Source organism: Ictidomys tridecemlineatus, chromosome 11, assembly GCF_052094955.1.
Source record: "Ictidomys tridecemlineatus isolate mIctTri1 chromosome 11, mIctTri1.hap1, whole genome shotgun sequence".
NCBI lineage: Eukaryota > Metazoa > Chordata > Mammalia > Rodentia > Sciuridae > Ictidomys > Ictidomys tridecemlineatus.
In genome coordinates this window covers 21,482,182-21,509,766 of record NC_135487.1, presented here as the reverse complement: position 1 = coordinate 21,509,766, position 27,585 = coordinate 21,482,182, and the positions used below count along the sequence as shown (strand labels likewise).

The window sequence follows — 27,585 nt, the reverse complement described above, 5'->3', positions numbered from 1 at the left end:
GGGAAACTGAGGTTCAGAGCGGAAAGTGAGCTTCAGGGAGACCAGAGGAACTGGAACTTGAACCCGGGTCTAACTGGCTCTGAGTGACAGGTCTCCTACAGGGCGTGGGTGTGCTTGGAGGAGACGGGAGTCAAAATGGAGGCAATGTCACAAGAGCCGCGATGACTCAGTCCTGGAAGGTGCGTAAAACCCGCGGTAAACGGTAGGTAGGTGCTCGGGTCTGGGAACCTGCGCAGGTGCCTCCGCTTCTCCTCTGCGCAGCCACGACGCGCGGGCTCAGCCACCAGGGGGCGCTGCTACCCGGGCGCCGCCCTCTGGGGGCACCTTGTGCTTTCAGGCCCCGCGTTCTCCCAGGGAACCCTCCATAATCCCGAGGGCGGAGGGTGTGGCCCAGCCCAATTCTTGAGAAACCTGCGTCAGGAGGGAGGGGGACGGGGGAGGTCTGCAGTGCCGGAAGGTGACAGAGAGACTGGGGGCGGGGTGTCTGAGCGATGACTGTCTAGGGAAGGCAGGGATTTCTCAGAGCAGGTGGCTTTGGAACTTGACTCTGAGCAGGGATTCGCTCCCCCTCTGCAGACCTGACACTTCCCTGCAGCCCCAGGTCAAGGCCATCGGAGCGTTGCACAGCTACCCCCTCTCGCCAGGGTTGAGGATGTGGCTCAACTGCCACCCCTCGATCCGTCAGCAGAAAAGAGTCCCAACTTCAGGTCCCAGCCGTCTGTGAAGTCGGAAGCCAAAGCCCCTGTCTGGGTCCAAGCCACAGAGTTGACCGACACCTGGACGCGGCTTAGGGGAAACAAAGGCTGCCGGGTGACCAGTGAGGTTCCTCAGTGCAGAAAAAACAAACTCCAACCCAGACTCAGGTCTCCTGCCATACACTCAGAGTGCCCCAAGTGACACAGAAGACGGTGGCCTTAAAAGGCGTGGGGCCTTCTCGCCAGCAAACAAGCCATTGTGCAGCAGGGACACCAGGGGGTGTCCTCTGTCCAGTTCCGTCTGGACACCCATACATGCAGGTGGCACCAGATCTCACAGGTTGAGGAATCACACCCCAAGTCACCCCCCCACACACACTCTTATTTTATTATGTTGTTATTTATTTATTTTGGCACTGAGAACTGAACCCATGGCCCTTCATCACTGAGCTACATCCCCCGTCCTTTTCATTATTTTATTTTATTTTTTGAGGCAGGGTCTTGCTAAGTTGCCTAGGGCCTGGCTAAGGAGGGAGGCTCCCGAGAGCTCGGTCCCTTCGGATCCCCAGGGATGCTCACAGGCTACGGCCTCTGCGCCTCTCTGTGCAGCCCTCCCCCCCCACCGTTGGGGCGGCTCCCCTCTATAATGAGGAGGGTCTCTGACCTGCCATAGGATGAGGGAGGTCAGAGTCTCTTTGCGCCTGGAGGTGAGACAGAAAGGGAAGACAGAAGTTTCTGTGACTGGCCTCAGGGAGGGAATTTTGAACCAGGATCCATGGACCACGTCAAAAACCAGGTGTGTCATAATATCACACACATCGATTGGACACTAATGTCCCCGGGGAAGTCACTTCACCTTCTCCCGCGCCCATGCCCAGCCTCAGCTCCCTCCCTGTAAAGGCGGGTAGGAGCCATCCTCTCCTGCAGTGTGTGTCTTTGGCACAACTCGCCTGGCGCCCATCTCTGATGGATAAACCAGCGTGTTCTGTCACCTGCCTCGTCCCATCCCAGGGACGAGGCAGGATGGCCCCTGAAGGCCTTCTAGGACTCGACCTTGTCTCCCCTGGAAAAGAGACTGCCTCTGCATCTTCACAGGCAGGAGGGATTCTAGAAAAGGCCTCTCCAGGGCCCAGGGGAGAGCTCTGGGGGAGCAGCTGGGGGAGGCAGCCCTCACTCATCCGTCCCTCTGAGCGTCAAGGTCAGCGGAAAGCAGTGGGCTCTGTGTCTGCACCGAGCTCTACTACCTAGGGGCTGTGCGAGCCGACAAGTCACCCCATCGCCTCACCTGGCAGGTGGAGGGCAGCCGTCCCTGTGCCATCCGTCCAGCGTCCCTCCTTCCCCCAGACACTGATTCCACAAGGGCCATCATGACGTCCATGATCTTGACCTTGGGCACAGCGACTGGCCAACAAGTGGACACTGCCTAGAGCCACGTTAATCAGCAGACTCCCCAGAAAATGGCTGTGCTGAGGCTCCCATCATCGGCCACGTGGCTCTCCTCGTGGCAGACAAATCTAGAGAGAGAGGAAGAGGGAGAGACAGAGGCAGAGAGACCATGTCCTGGCAGGACTGGGCATCTGGTTCCAACTATGCCTGCCCACCAGCCCTCCTCGTTGTCTGGAAGTCCACCCCTCCCGGCTCTCGGAGCCACCTTGCTGGTGGCATTGGGTATCCCTGAGATGCACTTCCCCACAGAGGAGTGAGGAATGGGAGCGAGCTGACGTGTGGAGTGCTTGGCCAGCGGCCTGGCCCGCGGCAGGCTCAGGGGACACGGATTCCTTTCCCTTCATGGGTGCCAGGCAGGGATGGGGCTTGGCAAGATACCAGGAAGATGTGAGGCATCGCACTGGTGAGGTAACTTAGCAGCCCCTGGGAGGATAGAGTCAGGTGCTTTGAGACCCTGCAGGGCCCAACAGGAGACCAGAATTAATGCCCAAGTGGGATATTTGGTAGCTAGGAAAGGATGAGGCTCAGGGGGAAAATATTCTGCCCATTCTTTTGTGGGAGAGTTTTATTTTATTTTATTTTATCTTATTGTATTGTGGATTGAACCCAGGGATGCTTAACCACTGAGCCACATCCCCACCCCTTTTTAAAATAATGTATTTTAAGACTGGGTCTTGCTAAGGTGCCTTAGGGCCTCACTAAATTACTGAGGCCGGCTTTCAACTCAAATCCTCCTGCCTCAGCCTCCTGAGCTACTAGGATTACTGGTGTGTGCCACCGTAGCAGGCTCCATGAGAAATTTGTAACAGGCACTCCCTCTATGCTCTGCCAGCGTCCCTAGAGGTCAAGAAGATGGGTGCCAAGAAACAGTTTGGAGAGGTGGGACATTTAAGCTGGGTTTTGAAGGAGGAGTAAGAGTTTTTCAGTCAGGGAAAGGTCTTGGGGAGGGACACTGGGCTATCATTATCAATCTTAACTAGTTCCATGAGCACAGAGCTGATGACTATGAGGATTTAGATGACCTGGGTCTGCATCTTGTCTCAACCAGTAAACTTCTGTTCCTAATAAAGAAAACTTTCAAGGCTTAAACAAGATTGTATGCATAAGTATTCAGAACAATAATGTTGGCAGAAACCCGTAGCCAAGCTCTTCCTAAATGTTTAGCTCATTATGAAAACTTACTTGATCAAGTCCAATCCCGTGAAATGATCAGAGCTGTTACTATTTATTGAGCCTTTAAAAGCCCCAAGATGGAGCTAAATGCTTAGGTGCTTTGTCATTTAATCGCCCCCCAATCCCAGGAAGGAGGTGACTAGAGTCACCCCAGGAACGATCTGATATTACACAGAGTCTGTGTGGGTCAAACTGCAGAGATTCAAACCCAGGTTTGTCTCAGGACCGGTGCCCTAGGCCCAGAGAAGGAGGGGATTAGCTCCAGGACACACAGCGGGAGACCAGAGTGCCGGGGTTTCCTTATTGGCTGACTCTAGGGCAGTGAGGAACGCGGCTGGGGACGCCTGAGGTTGGCCTCCCTCTTCACGACCACGCGTCCATCGTGGGCCTCTGAGCACCGGGGCGGCCGGCCGAGGACCCGCGGCACCTGCCAAGGCCTCGGCAGCCTGGGCGCTCGCCGCCGGAGAGGAGCGGGCGGGCGTGGCGCAGCGCAGGGCCGGGCGGGCGTCGCAGCCGGCACCGCCGCCCCTGCTCCCTCCCCGCCCCCGCAGCTTCCGCCTGAGGTCGGGATAGAAAATTCCAGCCTGGCCCCGGCCCCGCGGCCCCCGAGCGGGTTTTTTCCAGCGGGGCGCGTCCTGGAGCCGAAGGCGCGGAGGGGGTGGCCCTCCTCGGGCCCCTGCACCGGAGTCGTCCCAAGGCCGCGGCCGGCCCTGATCCTTGGGGACGAGTGGGCGGGCCAGGGGAGCCGGCTCGGGACGTCCTGGCCGACAGGAAGCGAGACAAAGGCGGCCGCTTATCGCGCGCCCCGCATTCCTTTCAGGTGATGCCCGCCCGGGGGACGCGGCCCGCCGGCGCAGAGGGGCTGCCAGGGCCCCTGGAGGAGGACCTCCGCCACCTGCCCGCAGTGGGGCCGTGACTCGGCTACCTGCCTCTCCACCCTGCACTCAGGGACGCCCCACCCCGTCCCCAGGCCCAGGGTCCTGGGCCCCAGGAAAGGAAGGGCGCAGCTGGCATCTGTGCTGGGGGGGGGACCAGGCTGCAGCAATCTTGGGCGGGAAGTAACTGGAGGAAAAGATGGGTCACAGCCACTCAGTCATGCCACAAACCGAAATGCCCCTTATACCAGGGCAGCCCGTTTGGGGACCAGGACCCACTGTACTGCCCTCAGGAACTTCCGGCACAGTGGGGGAGGCAGATGGACACCCCGATGAGTGGAACATGAAGTCGAGGGCGGAGGGCTACTCTGTGGCAGGAAGGGGTGTCCCATCCATGCCTGTGGTTTGGGAGGATGTACAGCACATGGCCTCTATCAATAGTCCCCCACAGGACAGTTCCTAGTAGGCGACTGCTTGAATGAGGGAACCTGGAATTGACAGAAATAGGAGTGGGCCTGGGAGGTGGCATGGAAGGGCATCTGGACTGGGGAGCAGCAGAGTGCCGCGCCTGGCGGTCCACATGTGTTCTAACCATCTGAGGAGCAGTGGGGACGCTGCAGCTGCCTGGGCACAGGGTGAAGACACTGGTGCCACACAGTGGTTGGCAGATCCTGAGAGTCAGGCAGAGGTCGGGTGTATTTTGCTGGCACTAGGAGCCTGGGGAGGTGAGGGGCTAAGAGGGCACCTGGGCAGGCTGAGCTTGACCCAGGAGGAGGGAAGGTGACAGCCCCCCGGCCTCGGTGGCTTGGAGAAGATGATCTGCAGAGACAGAGGTCCCAGCACTGTGGGGCTGTGCCCCCCTTGCCCACTGGGCCCTGGCGCCAGCTCTGCTGATTGGTGGGCTGGCTGCCCCTACAGGCAGGGCTGAGTCAGCGTCTGAAAGGTGGTTCCCACGGTCTCCATATTCCCAGGGGGCCAAAGGCCATGCCATCCCTCTCTGGCCTCCCAGTGGGTCACTGCCCAGGGCACTGACGATTAGGACTGAATAGAGACTAAGATGTCCACTCCACCCACCCGGACCAACCAGCCAGGGCTCAGGCAGTCCTTTCTGCCCTCGGGCTAAGTCCCATCCCAGCGGTGGCCAGGCATTCCACCCTGGAGGGTCGAGATACTGTAGTCATCCATACTTTGATTTTATTTTAAAACAGTGAAAAGAAAAATAAATACCTCTGAAAAACAAGAATACAGGAGTGGGGTGGGGTAGTGGGGCTGGAGATTGGCGGTGTCCTGGCTTCCGTGATCTGGGCTGGAGTGCCAGGGGCCAGGGTCTCAGGCCCCCTCCTGCCGCGCCAGGCCCTGCCTCATCCCCGCTGGGAGGTCTGGGGGCTCGCCAGCCTCGCCTGCCCGCGCTCCCAGGCCGGGCGCTGCGTCAGCAGATCAGGCTCCGCGCAGGGATTAGCACCAGGCGCCCGCCTGCGCCAGGGGCCGCCCCGGAGGGCGAGCTGGGGGCTCTTCTGCCGCCCCATGGGGACCCCAGGGCCGGGCCTGGCTTAGTGCCTGCAACTTCAGTGATGACCCATGTCCTCCATGCCCACGCGGCCCCAGACGCCCAGCACGAAGCTCTCGATGTCACATTCGTTGGCGCCTCGCACGATACGAAAGTGGCCCCTCTCACCCCAGGAAGGGCCCCATGAGTTGGCCGCGGTCTGGGAATAAGAAGCGCGGTGAGGAGGGGAGGGGAGAGGGCGAAGAGGGAGCAGGAGAGAGGCAGCAGTGGGGGGGGGGGGCGGGACTCACCCAGTATTTGAGCGTCCTTCCGTCGGGCAGCCGCTCCTCTCCCCACCTGGCAGAGCGGGAGGGGCAAGGGCGCTGATTGATCCGCTCTCGGGGGCGGGAACCCTTTTTGCTTTTTGAGCAACAATCTTAGGACTTGGGCACCCTCTGTCCCTCTCTGCATCCCCTCAGCCCCGCCCCCCCATCTGTGAGTCTGTGTGTCCAAGCTCAGTGTGGGGGAGACACCAAGGGTAGAGGGGAAGGGGGGGACAAAAGAAGAGAACGTGGACCTGGTCCTCCAGGGCCCCACATGGTGGGACCTCACCCATCTGCCTCTCCTCCCTTGCTCGGGCAGCCAAAGAGGGGTACCTACCAGGGACTGGAGGAAAAGACCTGGAGGGTGTGGGCACCTTAGAGGCCCCAGACTCCCCTGCAAACACACTCCTTTAGTGGACCTTTCATTGAGTACTGAAACCGGTCATCCCACCGTCTCCTGTGGTATCAGAGTGGAAACTGAGGTCTGGCGGAGTGACCTGCCCTGATTCCTGTGCCTGCCAGAGCTGGGACAGGTGCTGAGGTGAGAGAAGCTGAGCAACTCTTGAAACCTTGTCTGTCGTTTTGTCCCCAGGGCTGTTTTATCACTGTCTAAGGAAGGAATGGTTTCTAGAGCTCTCCGTGTGACTCAGAGCACGTGCCTCCTCTTCCTGAGCCTCCTTTTTCTCCTTTTGAAGCATGGGGAGCAGTCCTGACTTGGTAGACGTCACAAGGACTCAAAGCAGGTCCCCAGTGCAAGCCCTGCTGCCCCCAGTCTCCCTCTGCCCACGAGTCTCTCACCCTGTGATCTTGACCGAGTGGGTCCCGTGTCGGCGATACTGCTCGGGTCTGCTCAGGCTCACGGGCGTGTGGCTGTAGATGCCACCCTGGTACAGGAAGAAGTCCTCGTGAACCTCCATGAGCGCTGTGGGCAGAGATCAAGGGAGGCCCCACTTAGTCCTCCAGCGTAGGACCTGCTGCTTTCCATGTGCCCAGACATCGGGACCTCACCCTGCAAGACTCCGTCCGGGGCCTGCCTGTGAGGAGGGGACACGCCTCACGCCTGGCCTCACTGCACTTGCTGCTCAGTGCCGTAGAGACCTCCTGGGCCACCGTACCCTAGCCTCGAGCAGACACCAGCTTCTGGAGCCGGGGCAGAGAACACTCACCTTGGACGGGGCCATTCTCCATCAGTTCCTTCATGATCTCCTGCTCCTGGAGGGAGGAGATTGGGCAGGAGAGCCACCATCAAGAGTGAGGCTCTGGCCTCTGGTCACCCCCAGCTCTCCTGCCTCTGCCCCCTCACCCGTGTGCAGACTTACATTGGAGCCCAGGCGGTAGGCAGGAGTGACCTGGTAGATGTCATTGGCATGGACATGGCTATTGGGGCAGCGGGTAGTGGCCTGGCGCTTACCCCGACCCATGGCCCGGCTGTGCATCATGCAGGGGGGCGCAGGACCAGCCTCATCCCGCTCACGACCCGAGAACGGATAGCAGTGGTCAGACACAACCCTGGGAGACAGCAGAAGGGAACAGGGTCAGTGATGTGGTGCGCATGGCCCAGGCCCTGCCCACAGGTGCCTTGCCCACTCTCCCGCCAGCCCCTTGCTGCATACCCTCGACGTCGGAGGAACCACCAGGCACCGTCAAGATGCCCACCGTGGCAGCCTTGCTGGTGGTGGGTGTCACAGGACAGCAGGTTCTGGGGCGACAAGACTGGCGTCATGTGTCCCAGAGAATGGATTGAGACCCGATCGGATGCCACAGCTGGGGGAAGCAGAGGGGCCGTCAGGGCCAGGCCCTGGCTCGCCTTCCCCCCAGGCTCGCCCTGCCCTCAGACTCACCCGCCGTGGAGAAGGCCCAGGAGCCTGCGCAGTTGCCCTGGTCCAGCGGCTCATGGATCAGATTGGGCCACTTCTCCGAGGCCTCGAAGGCCGTGGGCAGCACCTCCCCTGGGCTTAGCACCGTCTGCAAGGCAAAGGTGGCCCTGTCTGCCGCCTGCCCCAGCGTGGCCTGTCCCTCAGGAGCACTGTGGTGTTGGAGGACCACCAAGAATCTGGGGCCTTCCTTCCGCAGTTGGAGCCAGGGCCTCCTGTGGCATGAGACTCCAGCCACCTCCACCTCCAAGGTGAGTGGAAGAACCAGGCGCCATTAGCGCCTCCTGCCGCTTTACAGGTGAGGCGCTGAGGCCGGAACGGGGACGTGGCCCCCACCCGGGTCGCCCACTTTCCATTGCCAACCCCTGCCCTTTCCTTCTGCCCCTTCTGATCTACCACACCCTCCTTCCTGCAGGGCCTTGGCCTCCAAGCCCCAGAGGGCAGGGGAGGGAAGAAGCAGCGGCGTCCCGTGACCAGGCAGGCGGCCAAGACAAACAGCACCAGGCAGAAAATAACCAGAGGCCGCAGAAGTAAGGCAGGGGTAGGGGCTGGTCACCCCAGCCTTGGGCCAAGGTCTCTCTGCAGGAAGGGCCAGCCCCTGTGTCTCCCCTGCCTGCCGCTGATGGACAGACCCTCTGTGTGTGCTCCAGCCCAGTCCTGCTGCACCAAGCTCCCCCACCTCACCCCCTGACCGCCCGGGCCTGGTTCCCATCTCTTCCTCCCCCAGAGGGTTCCACTGGTGGGAGGGAGAAACCCCCTCCTCCCTAGGGGTTCTGCTGAGTCCGCATTTGTTCCAAGAAATGCTGCTCTCTGGCCAGAACTGGAAGAGCGTCAGTCCTTCCTTTCCTAAAATACCAAGGTGACCTCCTGGCCGCTGGGGCCCTGGCCCAGCTCTGTTGGATCCAACAACATTTTTCCCAGGCTGAGGAGGCAGGAGGGACCAAGCTGGGACCACACAGTTCAGCACCTCTCGTGCAGCACATCTGGTTATAAGCAAGCAACAAAAGCCCAGAGAGGGCAGTGATCTACTTAGGGAAACACAGCCTGATAATAGGGGACAGGTCTGAGTCCTTGTAGGAGCAGGGCACAGATTGCAGATTGGCACTGCAGGCAAGGGTGGACTTACATAGATCTCGTTCATGTTCATGACAGAGGAAGATGGGCGGATGGTGCCCAGGCGGTAGCGAATGCCCTCATCCAGCGTCATGCCCCAGAAGGCACTGTGGTTCCCAGCCTGCCACCTGAAGGAGAGGGACGGAGGGACTCAGAGGCCTCCCCCCACGTTGAGGGGAGGGGTGCCGTGTGCCCGCCTCGGTGTGCATCTCGGCGGAGCACAGGTACCTGCCGGGGGACGTGAAGGCTCCTCACCCGTAGTTGCCCTGGTTGATGGCGTTGATCATGTCCAGGTCCACCAGGCACGGCTCCTGGTCACACTCCCACTGCCCCTTCTCCTGGCAGGTGCTGACAAGGACAGGAGGGAAGGAGAGTGAGTGGGAAGCTGGGGGGACGTGGCCTCCGGGTCAGTGTGGGCCTGGGGTTCGGTACCGGCCACCGTGGGAGGACCCTTGACACTCCCACCCAGCCTGGTGGCTTCGGTGCCGACTTCAAGTTCGCAGTCCTCAAGTTTGTGGCCACTGCCCAGCTCGCTGCCTGATCTCCAGAGTCACGGGCCTCACTGCCACTGCACACCCGGTGGGCACCTGCCAGCGGCCCAGACCAACATTCCACAGCCCACATCCTGACCTTACTTCTCACAGCGCCCAGCTCACCCTTCCGGGGACGAGTCCTGGACGCTCTCCCGCCTGCTGATCCAGCCATGGGCCAGTCCTCCGTCTACCTTGAACACACACCGGATTCCAAACCACCCTGTCCAGCAGCCCCCCCCTTCCCGGGATTACCACTCGGCCTCACTGTTCCTTAACCTGCCCTGTTACCCCACTCCCCCCACCCCCCGGGGTATTTTTAACACAGCCACAGAGCCGTCCTGCTAAACCTGTCATGCCCTGCCTCTGCCCAAACCCTCCACTGGCTTCACACTACAGAACAGGAGCCAAAGTCCTCAGGTGACGACAAGGCCTGCACCATCTGTCCCCTTGTCCCTTCTCTGACCCTCTCCCTCCAAGGCTCCAGCGAGGCTGAATGCTCACACAGCCCCAGGGCCTTTGAGCTGCCCTTCCTCCCACCTCCCCACGGCCCACTCTCATTTTCCCCAAATCTTCAGTCAAATGTCTCCTTCTCAGGGAAGCCTCCTCTGGCCGCCTTATCTATCTTTTTTTTTTGTCGGGGGGAGGTACTGCAGCTTGAACTCAGGGGCACTCAGCCACTGAGCCACATCCCCAGCCCTATTCCAAATTATATTTAGAATCAGGGTCTCACTGAGTTGCTTAGAACCTCGCTTTTGCTGAGGCTGGCTTTGAACTGGCGATCCTCCTGCCTTAGCCTCCCCAGCCGCTGGGATTATAGGTGTGTGCCATTGGGCCCAACGTGGTCACCCTACCTTACAATTCAGTATCCTCCATCTTCCTGTCCCTCTTCCCTGTCTTACTGTTTACCTTGGCAGGTCACCAACCCTGTCACCCTACTGTTGACATGGTTTGTACCCATTTCCTAAGACCCGTGAGGGCAGGTATTGGTTGGCATCTTCAGAGACTAGGAAAATTAAACCCAGCGCATGGCGGGCACCCAATAAATACTTGTCAAGTGACCGAGAGACGGAGGCGGTACAGTGAGGGGGCTAAGAGTGAGCAGATTCTGGGGTTCCAATCCTGGCCGCCTCCTTGTGTGAATTTAGGAGAGTTATTTAAACTCTCTCCCTCAGGGTGCTGTCTGTAAAGCAGGATAATAATAGTCCACTTTCCAGGGATTAAGTAACAGATCGTAAAGTACTTAGCCCAGGGCTGGCCCGCCTAGGTGCGCGGATTGTTCTGGACCACGATTGTTCTCACAGGAACCCCAGCCCCCCTTCCCCTGGGCTTCAGACTCACATCCAGTTGACCTCCTGACACCTCGGGATGAGCAAAGGCATCTCGGATTTAAAATAGCCAAATGGCCTTCCCCTGGCTGCTCCTCCCAGGATCCTCAGCTCAGAACACAGCACCTGGCTGCTCAGATCCAAATGCTGCAGGGTCAGCCGTGTCCCTCGCAGTCCCCCATGAGCAGGCTCTGGGGATGGCACTTCAGGAACCCAGGGGACCCTCCGCTCTGCCACCCTGCCCCAGGCCCTCCTCACTGCTCACCTGGGCCTGGACAAGGGCTTCCTGGCCAAGTCCCTGCCTCACTGTCCCCCCCCGACCATCTCCCTCCGGCTCTGAAGCAGAGGCCTGTGAGCAAAGTGAGCCAGACCGTGGGCTCTCCGGGAGGCTTCCTGTGACACCCAGGACTGTGACACCCAGGACTCCTCGGCCCAGCTGGCGAGAACCGTGGAACGTGGCTGACCTCCTAGAGCTGCTCCTAGCTCCCAGCCTTCCCACAAGCACGTCCCCTCCCTGGGCCAGGGCTGCTGGTCCTGTCTCCTACCCACTCCTTGGGGTCAGTAGAAATGTCCTTCCGCAGAGCGCCTTCCTCCTTCCCCCTGACCCTACACGAGGATCCCCGTCACCCTCTTTCCCCCTCACACCTGGAGCAGCTTGGGTTTTTATATATATTTGTGGGATTTTTCCATGTCCTTCACCATTAGCCTAGAAGCTCCTGTGGGACAAGGACTGTTGGGTCCCTTTCTGGCTGCGCCTCGTGGGCCCAGCTTGGTGCCTGTGGCGCAGTAGGCCTGTGGGGACGGGCTGCTGGGTACCGGTGATGCTGTACGAGCTCCTAACTCTGCTGATACGAGACGCTGCTCCTTCCAAGCCAGCCCGAGGCACCCGCCTCCAATGTCACCTTATAAGGAGCCTCCAGGGGAGCCAAGCCCCAGTATGGCTGGATCTCCAGGCCAGAGCCGAGTGGGTGGCGCTCAGAGCGCTGGAGGTGTCCGTGGGGGCAGGGCGGCCCTTGTCCTCTGTCCCCTCTGCGCAGCGGGCAGCAGCCCCCAAGGTGCGGGCAGCCTGCAGGGCACCCACTGCCCCATGTGAGGTGCTGGAACATGCCACCTGAGCAGTCCTGAGGGGCTGGCAGGGGTCGGTCAGTGCTCTCCTGTCCTGCCTCCTGCACCCCAGGGCTGCCAGAGCAGGTCTAGACAGGGCTGATGGCAGCAGGTCCCAACATTCCAGAGGGGACCTGGGACCCGGGAGAGTGTTAACCCCTCGGTGTCCACCCCACCAGGACCTGCCTCCCGCTTCTGAGCACACCCCAGAGTCCTGCTCCCCCTGTGGCCCAGGCACCCCTCACCCCGTGAGGCCATGGAAACAGCTCTGTGCAGCGCATTCCAAAAAGTCTCCTTCTCCCTGGGGCCTCCCAGACCCAGGCAGAGGCTGGGCGGGCGGAGCCAGTGCCCGCCTGCCTCCCCTCTGCAGGGTGGCCTTCGCTTCCCAGGACCCTTCCCACTTCCCGCCAGGGACCCCTCCTCCTCCTGCCCCGGGTGGTGGGCAGGGGGAGCGGAGGGCCGCATTCCGGGGAAGGCCCCGTGCAGCTGGCTGGCTGCCCGCCGGCCATCCCTGACCCGTCCGCCCAGGGCAGCGGATGCTGCAGTCAGAGGTTTCCTTCCTGGCGTCCCCGTCCCCTCCTCCGACTCTCCCATGACAGCAAGAACGTTGGGAGGGGCGGTGGCCCAGCCCCAGTCAGGAGGGCAGGAAGGACTGGGGGTGGCACCTGGGCCCGGCCACTATGGCCGACTGCTCCTGGGAGTGTGGTGGAATGCCAGGGTGAGGGCTGGCAGGGGCCGTCAGGGCTGAAACGCCCACGTTACAGATGAGCAGCTGAGGCTCAGACGGGGGAGAGGATCTGTCCCCAGGACCTGGGGACAGGGCTGGGGTTTTAACCAAGTCTGTTGGCCGCGAGGCACAGGAGCCCAGCCCTCCAGCCCCACTCACTCACCAGCGGTTACAGTTGTCCCAGTAGGTCCCAAAGACCGGATAGATGCGCCCCCCGTGCTCGCATCCTGGAGGACGGAGAGAGAGGGGGACTGGGAACAGAGAACGCTGAGGTGGCCACGTCCCCAGAGGGTCAGGTGCCCTCGACGCCCTCCCCCAGGTCACCTCTCCCACACACGCCGACCCCAACTCCCCCCGAAACTAAAGCCAAACTTTAACTCAGACGTCCCCTGCCCGTGGCCGTGGCCCAGCCTGAAATCCCAGCAATTCAGGAGGCTGAGGCAGGAGGGTGGCAAGTTCAAGGCCAGCCTGGGCAACTTTGTGAGACTCTGCCTCAAAATTAAAAATTAAAAAAGGCTGGGGGTGTAGCTCAGTGGCAGAGCACCCCTGGGTTCAAACCCCAGTGCCCCAGGGTGGGGGGAAAGACATCTCCTGGGGCACACACCAACTTCTACATGGGAAGTTATTCAATGACTCCAACGCCAATCCCTCTTGCTTCACTTGGAGGCCAGCCACAACATTCCTGGGATCCTTTGCCATTTAAATAAGTTGGGGCAGAGAATTAGGGTGGGGATGGTGAGGCCCAGAGAAGGCAAGCAATGCCCTACAGATAACACAGCACTTTGGGATAGCAACCCCAGTGTGCAGCCTCCTTGCTCAGAGCCCCCACGGCACCGCACCCTGGGAGGGGATTCCAGAACTTCTCCACAGGGCCAGTGCATGGAAAAGGATGTGATGAAAGCTGAAGGCTGAAGGCAGAAAGAGATCTGACCCACCTCCCAGGTATGACCTATCTCAGAGGTATGGAATCCTGAGCAAAGGCAGAGAGTGGCTGAGGTGACAACTCCTGTGTGCTCTATTGGCCCAAGGGTGAGTCAGCGGGGCGGGCCAGCACCTTCCCCAGTTGGACAGGACTGGGAGAAAGGACTGGAGGCTGTCTGCTCTTCTCCAGGGGCAGCTTCTCTTTCAGTCTTACTAGAGAGAGTCAAGTTAGACCACAAGAGGGACTTCCCTCCTGTGGGAAGGGTCTCTTTCCCAGACACTGCAAAGCCTTCCCTAGAAATGTCCTGGCACCAGCCTTGCTCCTGCGGCTTGCTGAGCCTGGGGCTGACAAGGTGACTGCCCTCTTGGTCGTCTTGGTGCCCACCTTGGATGGGAGGGAAGGGGGGCGGCACGCCGAGGCAGAAGTCCCAGAAGTCAGGGCAGCAGTCGGAGACGGTGCGGTTGCAGAAGAGGTCACAGTAACAAGTGGCGCCCAGGTAGGGCAGGGCACAGTCGTCAGCGCGGCCACGGCAGCACATGTCCTGCTCCTGGCAGTACCGGCCGCCCGCGTCCCGGATGCCCCGCAGGTGCAGACCCGGGGCCAGCTCCCGGCGCCAGCGACCCCGCCGGGCGCCCAGGGCTCCCTGGCCAGCCAGCAGCAGCAACAGCAGCAGCCCCGAGGGACAGCGCCACATGGTGCCTCCTGGGCCAGAGAGGGCAGAGGGCAGGGTCAGAGGCGGTGGCATCAGAGGCCCCTGGCACACCAAGGGTCACCCCCCACCCCCGCTTCCTGGAGTTGAAACCAAGGAGCTGCGGCAGGTGGGGACCCTGGCTGCTAAGTCCCCAGGCAGGACCCGCAGGGCAGGGGAACCAAGCTTTGTGACTTGGCTTATTTTGGGGAGGGACCTGGGCATGGAGGGGAGCTCCTGCCTGACCTGCACAGGGACCTTCGAGGACCAGGAAACGGGGTGGTGGCATTCTTGGGACCCTGCGTGGCTCTCATCCTGCGCCCCAGGTCCTCTGTCCTGCACCAGGTTCCTCGGCCCCTCCCTGTCTCTGACCTGGGTCCTGACTCGGAGCCTTCCCAACCCCTCCCCACTCCCCGCGGTGTCCCCTGTCCCTCTCCACGGTGCCTCTCTCTGGCACCGTCTGGCCCCCTCGCCTGCCCGTCCCTCTCTCTGCTCCTTCTCGGTCTGCACCCTCTGCCCTCTGAGCAGAGGAGCTCCCTACCTGGTGAGGGGTGTGGGCTGGGCCCCGGCTGCCCTCCGCCTCCTGGCTCCGCGCTGCCGGACACAAAGTCAAGTGAGGAGCACGGGGCGGGACCGCCTTTTGTACCGCCCCGTGCCCGCCCGGGCCGCCGGGCTGTGGGAGGAGGAGCCAGCTCGTTTGCACCTGGAGCAGACCACAACTCAGGGCTTGCCACGCAGGGAGGGGACAGGCCCAAGGACAAGGAGCTTGAGGTTATCCTCCTTAGATTTTGACAAGTGGAAGTTATTCCTTTTGGAGGTAGAACTGTAAATCAAGCAGAAAGGATTACGGCCTGACACTAAGAAGGACTTACCGTGGGGTTGAGGAGCTTTCCTAGAGAGCGGGAGATGGGGCCAACTGAGCTCAGACTTAAGAGTGCCAGGGACAAAATCTCCCAGCTCCCCCTCTGGCCTTGCACACTCCTGGTCACGGTGACCTGGGCTGGGGGCGGCCCCAAGCTGCCTGGGCAACAGGAATGATTGGAATCCTCCGGAGCAGGATTGAGGAACCTGCAGACACCCCGGGCGCTCATCCCCAGGAGGCAGGGACAGGACTGGCCCCTCCACACCCTGCAGCCTGCTGGTGCTGTCCTTCCCTCTGCTGGGCCCGCCCTGAGCACTGTGCCCTCCGTCAAACCCACATCCTACTGGGCACCTGTTGCCCTGGGAGGGCCCAAGGCAAGAGCAGCCAGCTGGGGGCCCCCTGCCGAGCACCCCGCTTCCTGCCTGAGGCCCCAAACAATGAGGCCTCTGTCCCACCAGGCCTGCTGTCACCTTTTACCTCCCGTTGCGCAATCCCCCCTCCCCGAGGGTGGGGCCCAGGCGGGGGCTCTGCCAGCAGGGGAGGCGGCCACTACACCTGGGCAGGTCCCTGCCGCAGCCCGGTGCTCTCTGCCACCCGGAGAAGCCCTGGGAATTCCCTGCGCCTCTGCCCACCGCCTGCCCCTCCCCCAGCCAGGGCATCCTCAGCCAGCCGGCTCCTGGCAGAGGCCGAGGGACCAGGACAACGGGGCACTTGTGGCTGGGCCACCCCCTGCTATGGGACAGTGGGGGTGAGTCACCAAGGGGTCCCGCCCTGGCGGTGGGGGCAATGTCCAGCCCCACACGGGCACTGCATACCCTGAGCGGCCCCTGCTCCCTGCAGGGACTTGGGAAGACACTGAGCAACCGAGGCTCAGGGCAGATTGGCTGGAGCAGCCAGAACAGAGGCGCCTACCTTCTAGCCTCCCGCTCTTCCCGGTCACCTTAGTCACCCCTGCACGTCTGCTCCTGGCTGGGAAGTCATTCTTCCTATCTAACCTCCATTCATCTCACTGTAAGGCGGGTGGGTCCCTTGGAATTGGCAGAGGTCATGTCCTCTGGGTGGGCGACAGAGGCTGCCTTTGGAAGTCCCCCGGGCACCTGCTTTCACAGACGGGCTCCATGGCTCTGGGCTTGGGACTGGCTCGGGGGCCCCAGCCTGTCTGTTGCCCCAGATCACTGTGGGTGCTGCCCCCAGGAGTGTGTGGCACGTGTGCCCATGTGGCATATTCCCAAGCATTTGTGTCTGTGGGAGTTTCTGCTTGAGTGGCGGTTGATCTGTGTCTGTCTGTCCATCTGTCTACCCGCCTGTCTGTTGCACGCCTGCGTACCTGCCTGTCTGGACATTTTGCCTGTCTGCCAGTTCTTGTCTGTCTGTCTGCTTGTCTACCTGCTCACTTGTCTGTCTGCATGTGTGTTCGTGTCCTCTGGAAGTTGTCTGTCTGTCTGTCTGTCATTTGCCTGTGTGCGTGGGCTTGCTGCTTGGGTGCCTGAGCGTGTGGCTCTGCGGCTGATCTGTCCAGTCCACCTGTCCTGGAGGTGTTCATGTATCAGTGCCAGTGTCTGCTTGTGTCTGCCTGGGCTTCTAGCTGTCTGTCTGTCCTTGTTGTCTGTCTGTCTGTGCATAGGCGGCAGGAACACCCCGCAGGGGAAGAGGGCAGAGCCAGGAGCAGCCCCCATCATCTCGGGGCTTGGCGCTGAGCCCACCCCAGTGGAATCTAGTGACTCACTGGGTTTTGTGGCCAAGGAGCAGAGGAAGAGGGCAGGGCCGGGGGCTGGACACGCGCTTTCCTTCCCTCCCTCCCAGTGACTCATGGTGTCTTATTCTTGCCCAGAGAGGGGCTCGGTCCCAGGGCCTGGGACAGAGCAGCAAGTGAGAGACACAAGGGAGTCTTCCCCTGGAGGCCTTCCCTGGAGGCAGGTGACCTGGCTCTCCGTGGGGACTCTGTCCTCCCTCACAGGGGACACTGGGCAGCACTGGCCCTGTCTGGTCTTGGCCTCCCCACTGCTGCCTGGAGACCCTCCCACACTCCCCTCATTCTACAGGGAGAGTGAAGCCACCGAGGGGCAGTTACACACCTAAGGACTCACAGCAGAGCAGAGGCCTGGTCAGGGCAGCCATTCTGCACCTCGGTCCCCGACATGTGGGGTCCCAGCACCTCAGCTAAGGCTCGAGCTTCCACAGGCAGCCCCCCGTCCAGAGCTGTGATCTGGCCTGAGTCAGATCCTGGCCAGGCTGGAGGGCAGCAGGCTGGGGCCGGTCCTGATGCACGGGCCCCCTGGGGCCTCTGGACTCTGCGGTGAGAAACACCCATGGAGGCTGAGTGGAGGCTGGGAGGCCGAGTGGAGGCTGGGTGGCAGGTGCGGGGGCTTGTGGGAGATAAGATTCGGGGCCACGGAGGGGGGTGCCACGCCCTCCAGCGCAGCTTCAGGTTTTCATTCATTCAACAAATACTTGCGCTGGGTGCCACATGCCCAGGTTGACCAGACAGGCCTCGTGCTGCTGTGGTGCAGTCTGCCATCTAACGGGAACACAGACCCGAAGGGGCGCAGCCCAACACGAAGTGTGGGACGTCCCGCCAGCATGAGGGCCGGGATGGCTGCGGTGGGCCGCGTGGTCTCAGAAAGTAGAGGGCTGCGCTGGCAACCCAAGGATGAGAAGAACGCAGCCATTCCTAGCGCCCAGGACAGTCACAGGAGCAAAGCCGTGAGACCCACTCCAGCTGTGGAAAGGAGCTGGGATTGTCTTTTACCACTAAGAGTCTTTTTGTTTTTTTGTTTTTTTATACCGGTGATTGAACCCAGGGGTGCTACCCCTAAATCATATCCCCAGCCCTTTTTAATTTTGAGGCAGGACCTTGCTAAGTTGTTCAGGGCCTCGCTAAGTTTCAGAGGCTATCCTTGAGCTTGAGATCCTCCTGCTTCAGCCTCCGGACCTGCTGGGGATTACAGGCGTGTGTCACCGCCCCCGGCTTGCCACTGAAGATATCTACATGTGAAATGAGATCATTCTGATTTGCATGTACAAAAACCCTCTCTGGCTGCTGTGGAGAGAACAGAGTATTATAGGGGACAAGTCGATGAGAGAAGCCATCGGGAGGCTCCGGGTGCTCTGGACTAGCCGTGCTCATTTGATGGAGGCTGGTGGCATGGCAGTCAGAGGCGGCCTCTGAGGCATCTTGGGAGAGCCGGATTGTCAAGACTTGCCGCAGGACGGGATGTGGGGGCAGATATCCTGGAAGCTGCTGATTTCTAGCAAAACCTCTGCTCCTTTTCCTGTCGTGAGGCAAAGATGTTCCTCCCCTTGAATCTGAGTGGGCTCCTGGTGGCTTTGACCACAGAGCGAGTGTGACCTAGGCTGGTTCCCTGCTCAAGCTGGACCAGAGGAAGCAGGTGGGGTTCAGAGCCTCCCACATTAGAAGTCTGGCAGAGAGGCTGGGTGCTGTGGCACATGCCCATGGTCCCAGCTATTCAGACGGTGGCGGCAGGGGGATCTTGTGAGCGCAGGAGTCCTGGGCCAGCCTAGCGAGACCCAGGTCTAAAAATATCTGGCAGGCCAGGCCCAGTGGCACATGTTTGTAATCCCAGCAACTCAGAGGCTGAGGCTGGAGGATTGTACATTCAAGGCTGAGGCTGGAGGGTTGCACGTTCAAGGCCAGCCTCAGCAACTTAGCGAGATCCTGTCTTAAATAAAAACTAAAAAGGGCCGGGATGTAGCTAAGTGGCCAAGTGTCCCTCGGTTCAGTCGCTAGAACCAAATAAATTGAATCAGTGTCTGGCTGAGAAGAGGGAGTGGTGAGGTCACTGAGCAGGAGTGACCAGGGGAGTTGGGGGGCGGGGAGTCAGGGGAGAGCCATGTCCAGAAGCCCAACCAAGAGATTCAAGAAGCAGGGAGAGGGCCGGGGTGTGGCTCAGGGGAACAGGGCGTGCTTCCAGGAGGCCCTGGGTTCAACCCCCGGCACCAAAACACGGATGAGCTGCAGGTCTGCCGCGACAGGTATCGTGAGATGTGGACAGATCCCCAGTAGACCTGGTGACGTGGGGGTGGGGCAAGCTTGGCTGGGAAGTCGGCGGAAAAGAGTGCGGAGTTGGCCTCTGATAGCTACAGCGACCATCGACCATGAGAGACAGAAGCAAGAGGAGGAGGCGAGCCTGAAACGAGTCACAGACGGGGACTTCCCTCCGAGGGTCCCTATGTCTCCAACGGAGCAAGAGCAGGTCACCGCTGAAGTGGGCCTGGAGAGGGAGGGACGCAGGGTGGAGGCTTGGGTGTGACACGGCCGGCCGCGGTGCAGGGAGACCTCTGAGGTTGCCGACCACAAGTGCGTAAGGAGCCCAGCCCGCCAGGCTGCCTAGGGGCATTTAACTGCCACACACGGCAGGTGCCAAGCGCGGGCTTTCTCCCACTCACCGGATCCACTCCATTGTACAGATGAGAAAGTCCAGGCTCAGAAAGGCTCTCTGGCTTGCCCAAGAGTGCACAGCTGTTAGGAGCCCGATCACCACTGTCCTGGGACTAGGTCGGCTGTCACACTTGGTGGTGCTCGGGGCCATCAGCTGTAGTCAGAAGTGGGGAATGTGGAAGAGAAGTCACAGCTTCCCCTTTCCTGTAGTATTTCTGGGCCACCGGTGTTTGGGGCCAGCGGGGCCAGAGGCCCCTGAGTGCTGGTTCCTTGGAAATCTTCCTGCCATGCAGTGACCCCTGCACCTAGGAGTGCCGGGAGGTTTGGGGTCCGTGCTCCTCGTCCCATGATTCCCCGCCATCCTTCAATCAGCCGCATCTTCACTGAAGCCTGCGGCCCGGGCGCCCCAAGCTTGGTGTTATCGCCCTCCAACATCTTCAGAGCTGCTGCTGTCCCCACGGGCCTGTTGGCGGGAACATTTCCGTATCTCACATGACATTTCCTGGAAGCCTTGATTGTTCCAAACAGAGATATTAATAAATAGTTGAGTCCTGAAAAAGTGCAAGGGGTTCTTCCGGGCCTGCAAGCACATCTCACACCTTCCCTTTTGACCCCTGAGCAGACAGTAATGGAATCTCCACGGCTGGGTAAATACCAGGGAAAAAGCACCCTCGCCCGCCGTACAGGGGATGGAACCCAGGGGTGCTCTAGGCTCTACCACTGAGCTACATCCCCAGCCCTTTTACACCGTTTTGAGACATGGTCTCACTTAATTGTCACAGTCTGGCCTTGAATTTGCAAGTCTCCTGCTTTAGCCTCTAGAGTAGCTGGGATTATGGGGGTGCACTACCGGCAAGAGCCCCCCCTTAAGAAACGGCTCCTCACGAAACCCCAGGCTGTGACCTGTTGTGCTGTAATGGAGAACCTCAGAAGATGTTCACGTCCTGAGCCCTGGAATCTGTGAACGTGACCTTATTTGGAAAAAGGAATCCTTGCATAGTTCTCAAGTTAAGGATCTCGAGATGAGATCATCCTAGATTATGAGTGGGCCCTAAGTCTACTGACGGGGGTCCATATGAGATTCACACAGGACGTCGACAGACGTGGCCACGGAGGCACAGGCTGGAGTTCTGTGGCCACAAGTCTAGGGACACCCAGAGCCACCAGCAGCTGGAAGAGAGAGACTAGGAACAGATTTTCTCCCAGAGCTTCAAGGTGGAGAGTAGCCCAGCCCAGCCGACACCTTGACTTTGGACTTCTGGCCCAACACACTTGAGTTGGTTCAACAGCCAAGTCCTGGGCAGTTTGCGACAGCAGCCCTAGGAAACCCACACGGGGGTCTTCCGTTTCAAGGATGCACGGGGCCTGAGATCTAGCATCAATTGGAATGTGCCAAAATCAAGGCCAAGTGTAGATCAAGCCAGCACAAAGCAGCCCACGCCGGCAAAAGCAGAACAAACTGGCTCAGGCTGTATCAAACCATCTTCAGTGGCTGCAACACTCCTCACCCTGCAGTGATGGGCGGACTGGGGGTAGGAAGCAGCTTCCAGCCCTGGCTCGGCACACCTGCAAGCTGGGGCGTGTTTTTAAACTCTGAATGCCTCGGTTTCTCCTCGGTAAAATGAACGCTTCGTGAGGATTATGTGAGTTCACAGATGGAAGGCACCTGGAACGGGCGACTCTCAGCACAAAATAAGAGTCCGCTATTATCAAAGGCACCCAAACGGAGGCAGACACGGCCCCACTCCGACCCGCCCCTGGACTCAAGTGTGTTTCCGTGGCCCCCCAGGGAAGTTTAGCTAAAATAGTAGGAACCGGCACAAACCTCCTGGGTCAACGCCTTAAAACCAGACTTAACCAGTCAAAACAGTGTGGAAGGGGAGCCTGCTGTCATGGGCACTCTGCAGCCTCAGTGCAGATCGGTTTGAGAAGCAGCAAACAGCCTCCCCACTCCCCCCAGGAGCACCCTGGGAGCCACTGGGGGAGCAGACAGATGTACTCCCCTGTCGGAAACAGAACCGGCAGTGTGATTGCTGCTTAAAGAAACACTCAGATTCCTCTGTCAGCTCAAGGCTCAAATAGCAGAGCCCAGCTTCACACCAATTAAACAAGAGACGGGTCGTTCAGTCCAGGGTCCTGAGGGTCTTGGAAAACCGGGGAGAAGAAGCAGAGCCAGAGGCTGAGAGCATCTAGGTGACCAGAGACCTCCCCCTGGCCCAGGAGAGGAAGTCCGGGAGCTCAGTGGCACCTGGGCTGGGAGGCAGGTGGGGACCAGAGGCAGAGGCAGCAGAGGGCCACCTCCTCCAGTGGACACAAGGACACTTGGAATCTTGGCCCTTTCTGCAGGGATGTGCCCTCCGCCGAGCACCAGGGACACCCCAGCCTCACTGCTGCGTCCTGGTGAGGGCAGAGGCGGTGGAGCCGCAGGGCAGTCCTGGCTGTGGGTGGACAGCAGTCCCCTTGCAGTCACCACCAGAAGCAGGGAAGGTAAGGACAGTCCCCGGGAAATCGTCTCCCCTGACATCACCACGGGGGCATTTAAGTCCAGGCCAGGGCCCTCAGGTACCAGTCCTGGCTCTGCCTCTGACACGCTGCAGGGTGACCTCGGGCAGGTCACCATCCCTCCTGGGCCTCACTAACCCATATCTGAAATGGCGAAGTGTCCCCCATGGTCACCAAGGGTGTGAAGCGCGTAGAAATCCAAGAGATCGTTCCGTTTGACCCTCTCGCGTGCAACCGAAGGGACAGTGACAGGGGAAGACAGGGAGCTGTCCTTGTCATCCATTGTCCATCTACTGTGGACGATGAAGTCCCTTTCCTGCACAGCACAGATGTCACGGCCTCCCCCGGGCCTGGGTGTTGGACACGGCTCTCTCATTCCTCCCCGTCGGCCCCACAGGGATCACCACCCCCGGTTCACAGGCGAGAAACAGTCCCAGAGGGAAGACGCAGCTATCTGAATCCTGGTCTCTATGGCAGAAGGGGGGGAGGGCAGATGCCAGAGATCACCCAGAACCAACCCATGGAGGCGCGAAGAGCAAGGCTGCGGCTCAGGAAGAGGCTGTGGGGACAGGATCTCGTGGGTTCCTCTCAAAACAATCATCCTTATTTGATTTTCTCATCCACGAGTATGTTCTTATGGTTCAAAAAGTATAGGTTTTAAAAGCTGACAATAAAAGTCTCTCCTGGGGGTGCAGCTCAGCGGTAGAGCCCTTGCCCAGCGAGTCCAGGCCTCGGGGTTCCATCCCCAGCACGGCAAAGCCAAAAAAACATCGTTCCCATTCTGACTCCGCGTTGCCACCCCCTATTTTCTTCTTCGCATCTCCTATATTCTTTCAGAGTTTCTTTTTTTTTTTTTTGGTACAAGGGATTGAACCCAGGGACACTTTACCACTGAGCTACATTCCCAGTCCTTCTTTTTATGATACAGGGTCTCACTGAGAGGCTTAGGCCTCCACAAATTGCTGGAGACCTCAAACTCGTGATCCTCCTGCCTCAGCCTCCCGGGCCGCTGGACCCTAGGCATGTGCCACTGTGCGGGGCGAGCTCAGTTCTTCTTCTTGACCGAATTTGGCTGCTCGGGGTTGGAGAGCTGAGGCCCCTGCTGTCTTGCTGGCTAGAAGCTGGAGGCCACCCTCAGCCCCCAGAGGGCAACCGCAGTCCTTGTCACGCAGCTCCCTCCGACTTTGAGCCAGAGATGACACAGTGGTCTTTCTCATGCTTCAAATCTCTGACCTCTGCCAGGGAGAACGCCCTACTCACCTGATCAGGTTTTACCCCCCCCCCCCCAGGGTCATCTCCCAATCTCTAGGGACATGGGACCTAACTTAACATTCGCAAAATCCCTTTGGCCATCTCGTGGAATGTCAGGGTTGAGTTCAGCCTCAGCGTATTCATAGATCCCACCTACCCAGGGTAGGGGACCACCCAAGGATGAAGGCAGTAGGGGTCACCTCAGAGTTCTGCCTACACAGTCCCCTTTGTGATTTTTGGTAGACAGTGCCATCTCCTCCATGGGGGTTTGGTCCAGTGGTGACAGCATGCCTGCCTCTCCACATGCTGCCTGAAGAATGTTATCAAGGCTGGATGTCTGCCAATCTGATAGGTGAAAAATGAACTCTCAACATATTTTAAATTTATGATTATCTGCTTTTGAATAAGACTGAGCATTTCTTCAAAAGCATAAGAGCCACTTCTAATTTTTTTTAATGGCTTCTAGTTTTAAGATCTTTCTAACTCCAAAATTAATTAGAAACCCTCCCATGTTTTCTTCTAGGGTTTTCATGTCTTTTTGTTTGGTACTGGGGGTTGGACCCAGGAGGACTTTACCACGGAGCTACATCCCCAGACCTTTTTATTTTATTTTTTTATTTGGAGACAGGGCCCTTGCTAAGTTTCTGAGGCTGGCCTCGAAACTGCAATCCTCCTGCTTCAGCCTCCCAAGTCGCTGTGATTATAGGTGTGTGTCACTGCACCTGACTCATGGTTTCTTTTTTTTTTTTTTTATCCACTGGTTCTTGGAGCTAGAAGTGTCTCTTATTTTTTCTCAGCAATGACCACAAAGTTGGACCCCCCAAGGCCTGGGGTCTGGGGTGGAGAAAGGAGCTGTGACCACGGTGGAACCCCCTGAGTGTTGATTCTGGCGCTTCCTCCAGCACTCATGGCACCCTGGGCTGGCAGAGGGGTCCAGAGTTGAGGGGCGCCCTCCCTGCCTGGGTAGCTTGGGATCAGGGAGTTGGGCAGGCCCATGGCCAGGCTGCCAGGGACAGAACCAGGCTGGGAGCACAGGGAGCGAGACTGAGATGTGGGGATTGAGATGGGGGTGTTCAGGAGGCTCCCCCGAAGAGCTGGTGTGCAAGCTGAGCCTAAGGATGCGGGGGAAAGTGATAACAGTGCTGGGGAGGGAGGCACCTCAGTGCAGGGAGCAAGGACCTGGAGGTGGGAAAACCAGCCCCAAACCCAGCCCCGAGAGGGTCCAGCAGACCACCCGTCCTCAAAGATAGGAAGCAGGTAAGGCTTATCTCTGTGCCCCCTCCTCTGTGCCAGAGGAGGCATCAGCCAGTATGATAAGTGAAATGAAGCAGAGGGGAAACAGGTTTTGAATCCCAAGCTAAAGCATTTTCTCTTTATTCTGACAGTGAGAAGCCAAGACCACCAAGAAGGAAGCGTGGGCGGGTTGTCTTGGCAGAATCTGGGCATTCTCTGCGCACCACTGCCCCCTTGTGGCTAAGGTAGGAATTCTCCATGACCCGCCTCCAGTGGAAATTCCAGAACTAAAGGGGAAAGGGAGGGCGAGTCCGTTGCTGGGAACTGAAAGACCACGAAGTCCTGAGTCCAGTGGACACTCATATATCCAGCTCTGAATTTGTATGTAAATATGAAAAAAATCAAGTCTCAAAGAGTACTGTCAGGGAGTGAAGATCTATTGATAAGACAGCCCTGTCTGCAGCCTGGCTTGTTGCTTCCTGGTTGAAAGATTCTGGGCAGTTGGTTACTGTTCCATCTCTATAGACTGCAGCCTGGAGTCTGGCTGACTCCTCTTTTCTGGGAAGGCCAGTGTTATTCAGATGGGTCCTCCCACTGAAAGCAGTTAAAGGTGCTGAGATACTGGCATAGCCAGGGGTTAGGAGTCACCAGACCAGAACTGAAAACAGCAACCTAGATAAGCCAAGCAGGAAATTCACTTTTACTCTGAGGACATTTCTGAATCTGGCCAATAGGAACTAGTGTTTGGATGAGTCCCTTAGGCAAAGGGCACAGGTACAAATCCAGAGCAAAGAGAGGCAGATCGAATAGAAGACCCTCCCCAATAGGCTGGTATTCCAAAGAGCCACACTCTCAGAAGTAAACCAGCCCCCAGGATGACCTCGCTTGTATCTCCTGGGTGCTCTGTGATTTTAAGCCTTGAACTTGGATCAAGATATTCCCAGACTGTTTGTGCCTCAGGCTCCTGGAAGAAGGAATGGAAATCCTCCTTGGAGGTGAGTTCCTTCAGTGTGGGCTCCACCCTAGTCACACAATTGCAAGCACCTGGTGAAGACAGTGAAGCTCACAGAGAAGGGGAACAGACCCCATGGCAAGAACCAGAAGAAGCAAGAGACAGTAAAACCCATAAAGGACTGAAACATGAATTATTTCACATAGACGATAAAACGGCGATTCTTCTTCTTTTTCTTCTTTTTTTTTTTTAAATACTTTTAGTTGTAGATGGGAACACAATACTTTATTTATTTATTTTTATGTGGTGCTGAGGATCAAACCCAGTGCCTCACACATGCAAGGCAAGCGCTCTATCACTGAGCTACAATCCCAGCCCAAAACGGTGATAAATATAATCTTAAATAAGCAAAAGACTAGCTTGAAAATATTTCATGAAACAGGGAAATGATAAAAAGTGTGAAACATGGGAAACTATAAAAAGTAACAGTAGGGCTGAAGATATACCGCAATTGGTAGAGTGCTTGCTTTGTATGCACAAGGCCCTGGGTTCAGTCCCCAGCAGCACACCCACATACACACACACACACACACACACACACACACACACACAGTAACGGTAGAAAAGAGACTTTAACTTCCAAAAATGAACAATATAATAATTAGAAAATCAAAAGGAAGTTTAAAGCAGATTGGATATAGCTGAAAAGAGAATTGGTGAACTGGAAGAAAAGCCAGAAGAAATTATACAGAATGAGCATGAGAGACAGGAGGAATAAAAAAATAATACAGAAGAAAGCATAAAAGACCTGGAGAATAAGTGAGAATCATCTAACATTTATTTAACTAGAACTTTAGAAAGAGAGAACAAATGGGAAAGACATGATATTTGAAGGATTAGTAACTGAAAATTTCCCAGAACTGATACACCATCAATCTACAGGTTCAAAAACCCAAGCAAATTCCAAGCCCCCCCCACATTTGTATTTATAAGTATATTTAATTTACATTCAGAAAGACCTACATACTGTATAGTTCCAACTATGTGACATTTTGGAAAAGGCAAAACCATGAAAAGGGTAAAAAGATCAGTGGCCATCAGGGGCTGGGGGTGGAAGGACGGATAGGTGAGTGCATGGAGTTCTTAGGATAGTGAAAGCATTTAGTTTGACACAGTAATGGTATATACATGTTATACATTTGTGAAAAGCCATAGAATGTACAAAATGAAGAGTGGTTCTTTGGAAAGATTAATAAAGTGGCCGGGTGTGGTGGCACCACCTGTAATCTCAGCCACCTGGGAGGCTGTGGCAAGAGGATCCCAAGTTCAAAGCCAGTTAGTGAAGACCTTAGCACCTTAGTGAGACCCTGTCTCAAAATAAAAAATAAAATGGGCTGGGGATGTGCTCAGTGGTTAAGCGCCCCTGAGTTCAATCCCTAGTACAAAAAAAAAAGAAAAAGAAAAGAAAAGAAATAAAGAAAAAACAAATTAATAAAATGGATAAACCCCTAGCAAGAGTGAAGGGGGTGGGTGGGCAAATGTTGCCTAATATTAGGACGAAAGAAAGAATATCATTCCCGGGGCTGGGGCTGGGCTCAGTGGTAGAGTGCTTGCCTAGCATGGATGAAGCATTGGCTTTAATTCTCAGCACTGCATATAAATAAATGAATAAAATAAAGGCCCATCAACATCTAAAAATTTTTAAAATTTTTTTTTTAGTTGTCAATGAACCTTTATTTATTTTTATGTGGTGCTGAGAATCAAACCCAGGGCCTCACACATGCTAGGCAATCGCTCTACCACTGAACCACAATCTCAGTTCCTAAAAATTTTTTTAAAAAAGAAAGATTCTACACATAAAATCAATATGAACTACTTTAGGTCAATAGATTTAACAAATTCCTTGAAAGAAACAACTTATCAAAACTAACAGAAAGAAATAGAAAATCTAAATAAGCTCTACACCAATTGAAGAAATTGAACTTGGAATTAAGAAAAAATTCTAACAAAGATTACTCCAGTTCAAGTGGCTTTAAGGAAAAAATAGCACCAACTTCTACAAACTCCTTCACAGTGTGAGGGAAGAAAGACCACTTCCCAAT

General features: G+C 57.6%; 1 protein-coding gene and 1 long non-coding RNA gene across 5 annotated transcripts in view; one reads left to right on the top strand and one right to left on the bottom strand.

The window, feature by feature from the left end:
- Window positions 1–5,366: 5,366 nt before the first annotated feature.
- On the bottom strand, window positions 5,367–14,949 carry Tinagl1 (tubulointerstitial nephritis antigen like 1). Of its 4 annotated transcripts, none has more exons than XM_005317728.4 (12): window positions 14,826–14,949; window positions 13,981–14,298; window positions 12,838–12,901; window positions 9,241–9,333; window positions 8,999–9,113; window positions 7,840–7,963; window positions 7,612–7,762; window positions 7,318–7,507; window positions 7,165–7,210; window positions 6,797–6,920; window positions 5,987–6,032; window positions 5,367–5,895 (listed from the first exon to the last, which is right to left on the bottom strand). In XM_005317728.4, the coding sequence occupies exons 2-12, from the start codon at window positions 14,288–14,290 to the stop codon at window positions 5,755–5,757; spliced, it is 1,404 nt and encodes a 467-aa protein (XP_005317785.1). In that variant the 5' UTR covers window positions 14,291–14,298; window positions 14,826–14,949; the 3' UTR covers window positions 5,367–5,754. The 4 variants fall into 4 exon arrangements, with proteins under 4 accessions (XP_005317785.1, XP_040144205.2, XP_077881919.1 ...); XM_040288271.2 differs by having other exon boundaries at window positions 7,410–7,507; XM_078025793.1 differs by lacking the exon at window positions 5,367–5,895 and having other exon boundaries at window positions 5,993–6,607; window positions 7,410–7,507.
- LOC144367980 (uncharacterized) overlaps window positions 7,957–27,585 on the top strand; it is a 33,705-nt gene continuing 14,076 nt past the window's right edge. The window contains exons 1-3 of the long non-coding RNA XR_013427673.1: window positions 7,957–8,123; window positions 8,288–13,616; window positions 24,684–24,776. This is a non-coding gene — a long non-coding RNA (uncharacterized LOC144367980). The remainder of the gene's footprint in view (window positions 8,124–8,287; window positions 13,617–24,683; window positions 24,777–27,585) is intronic.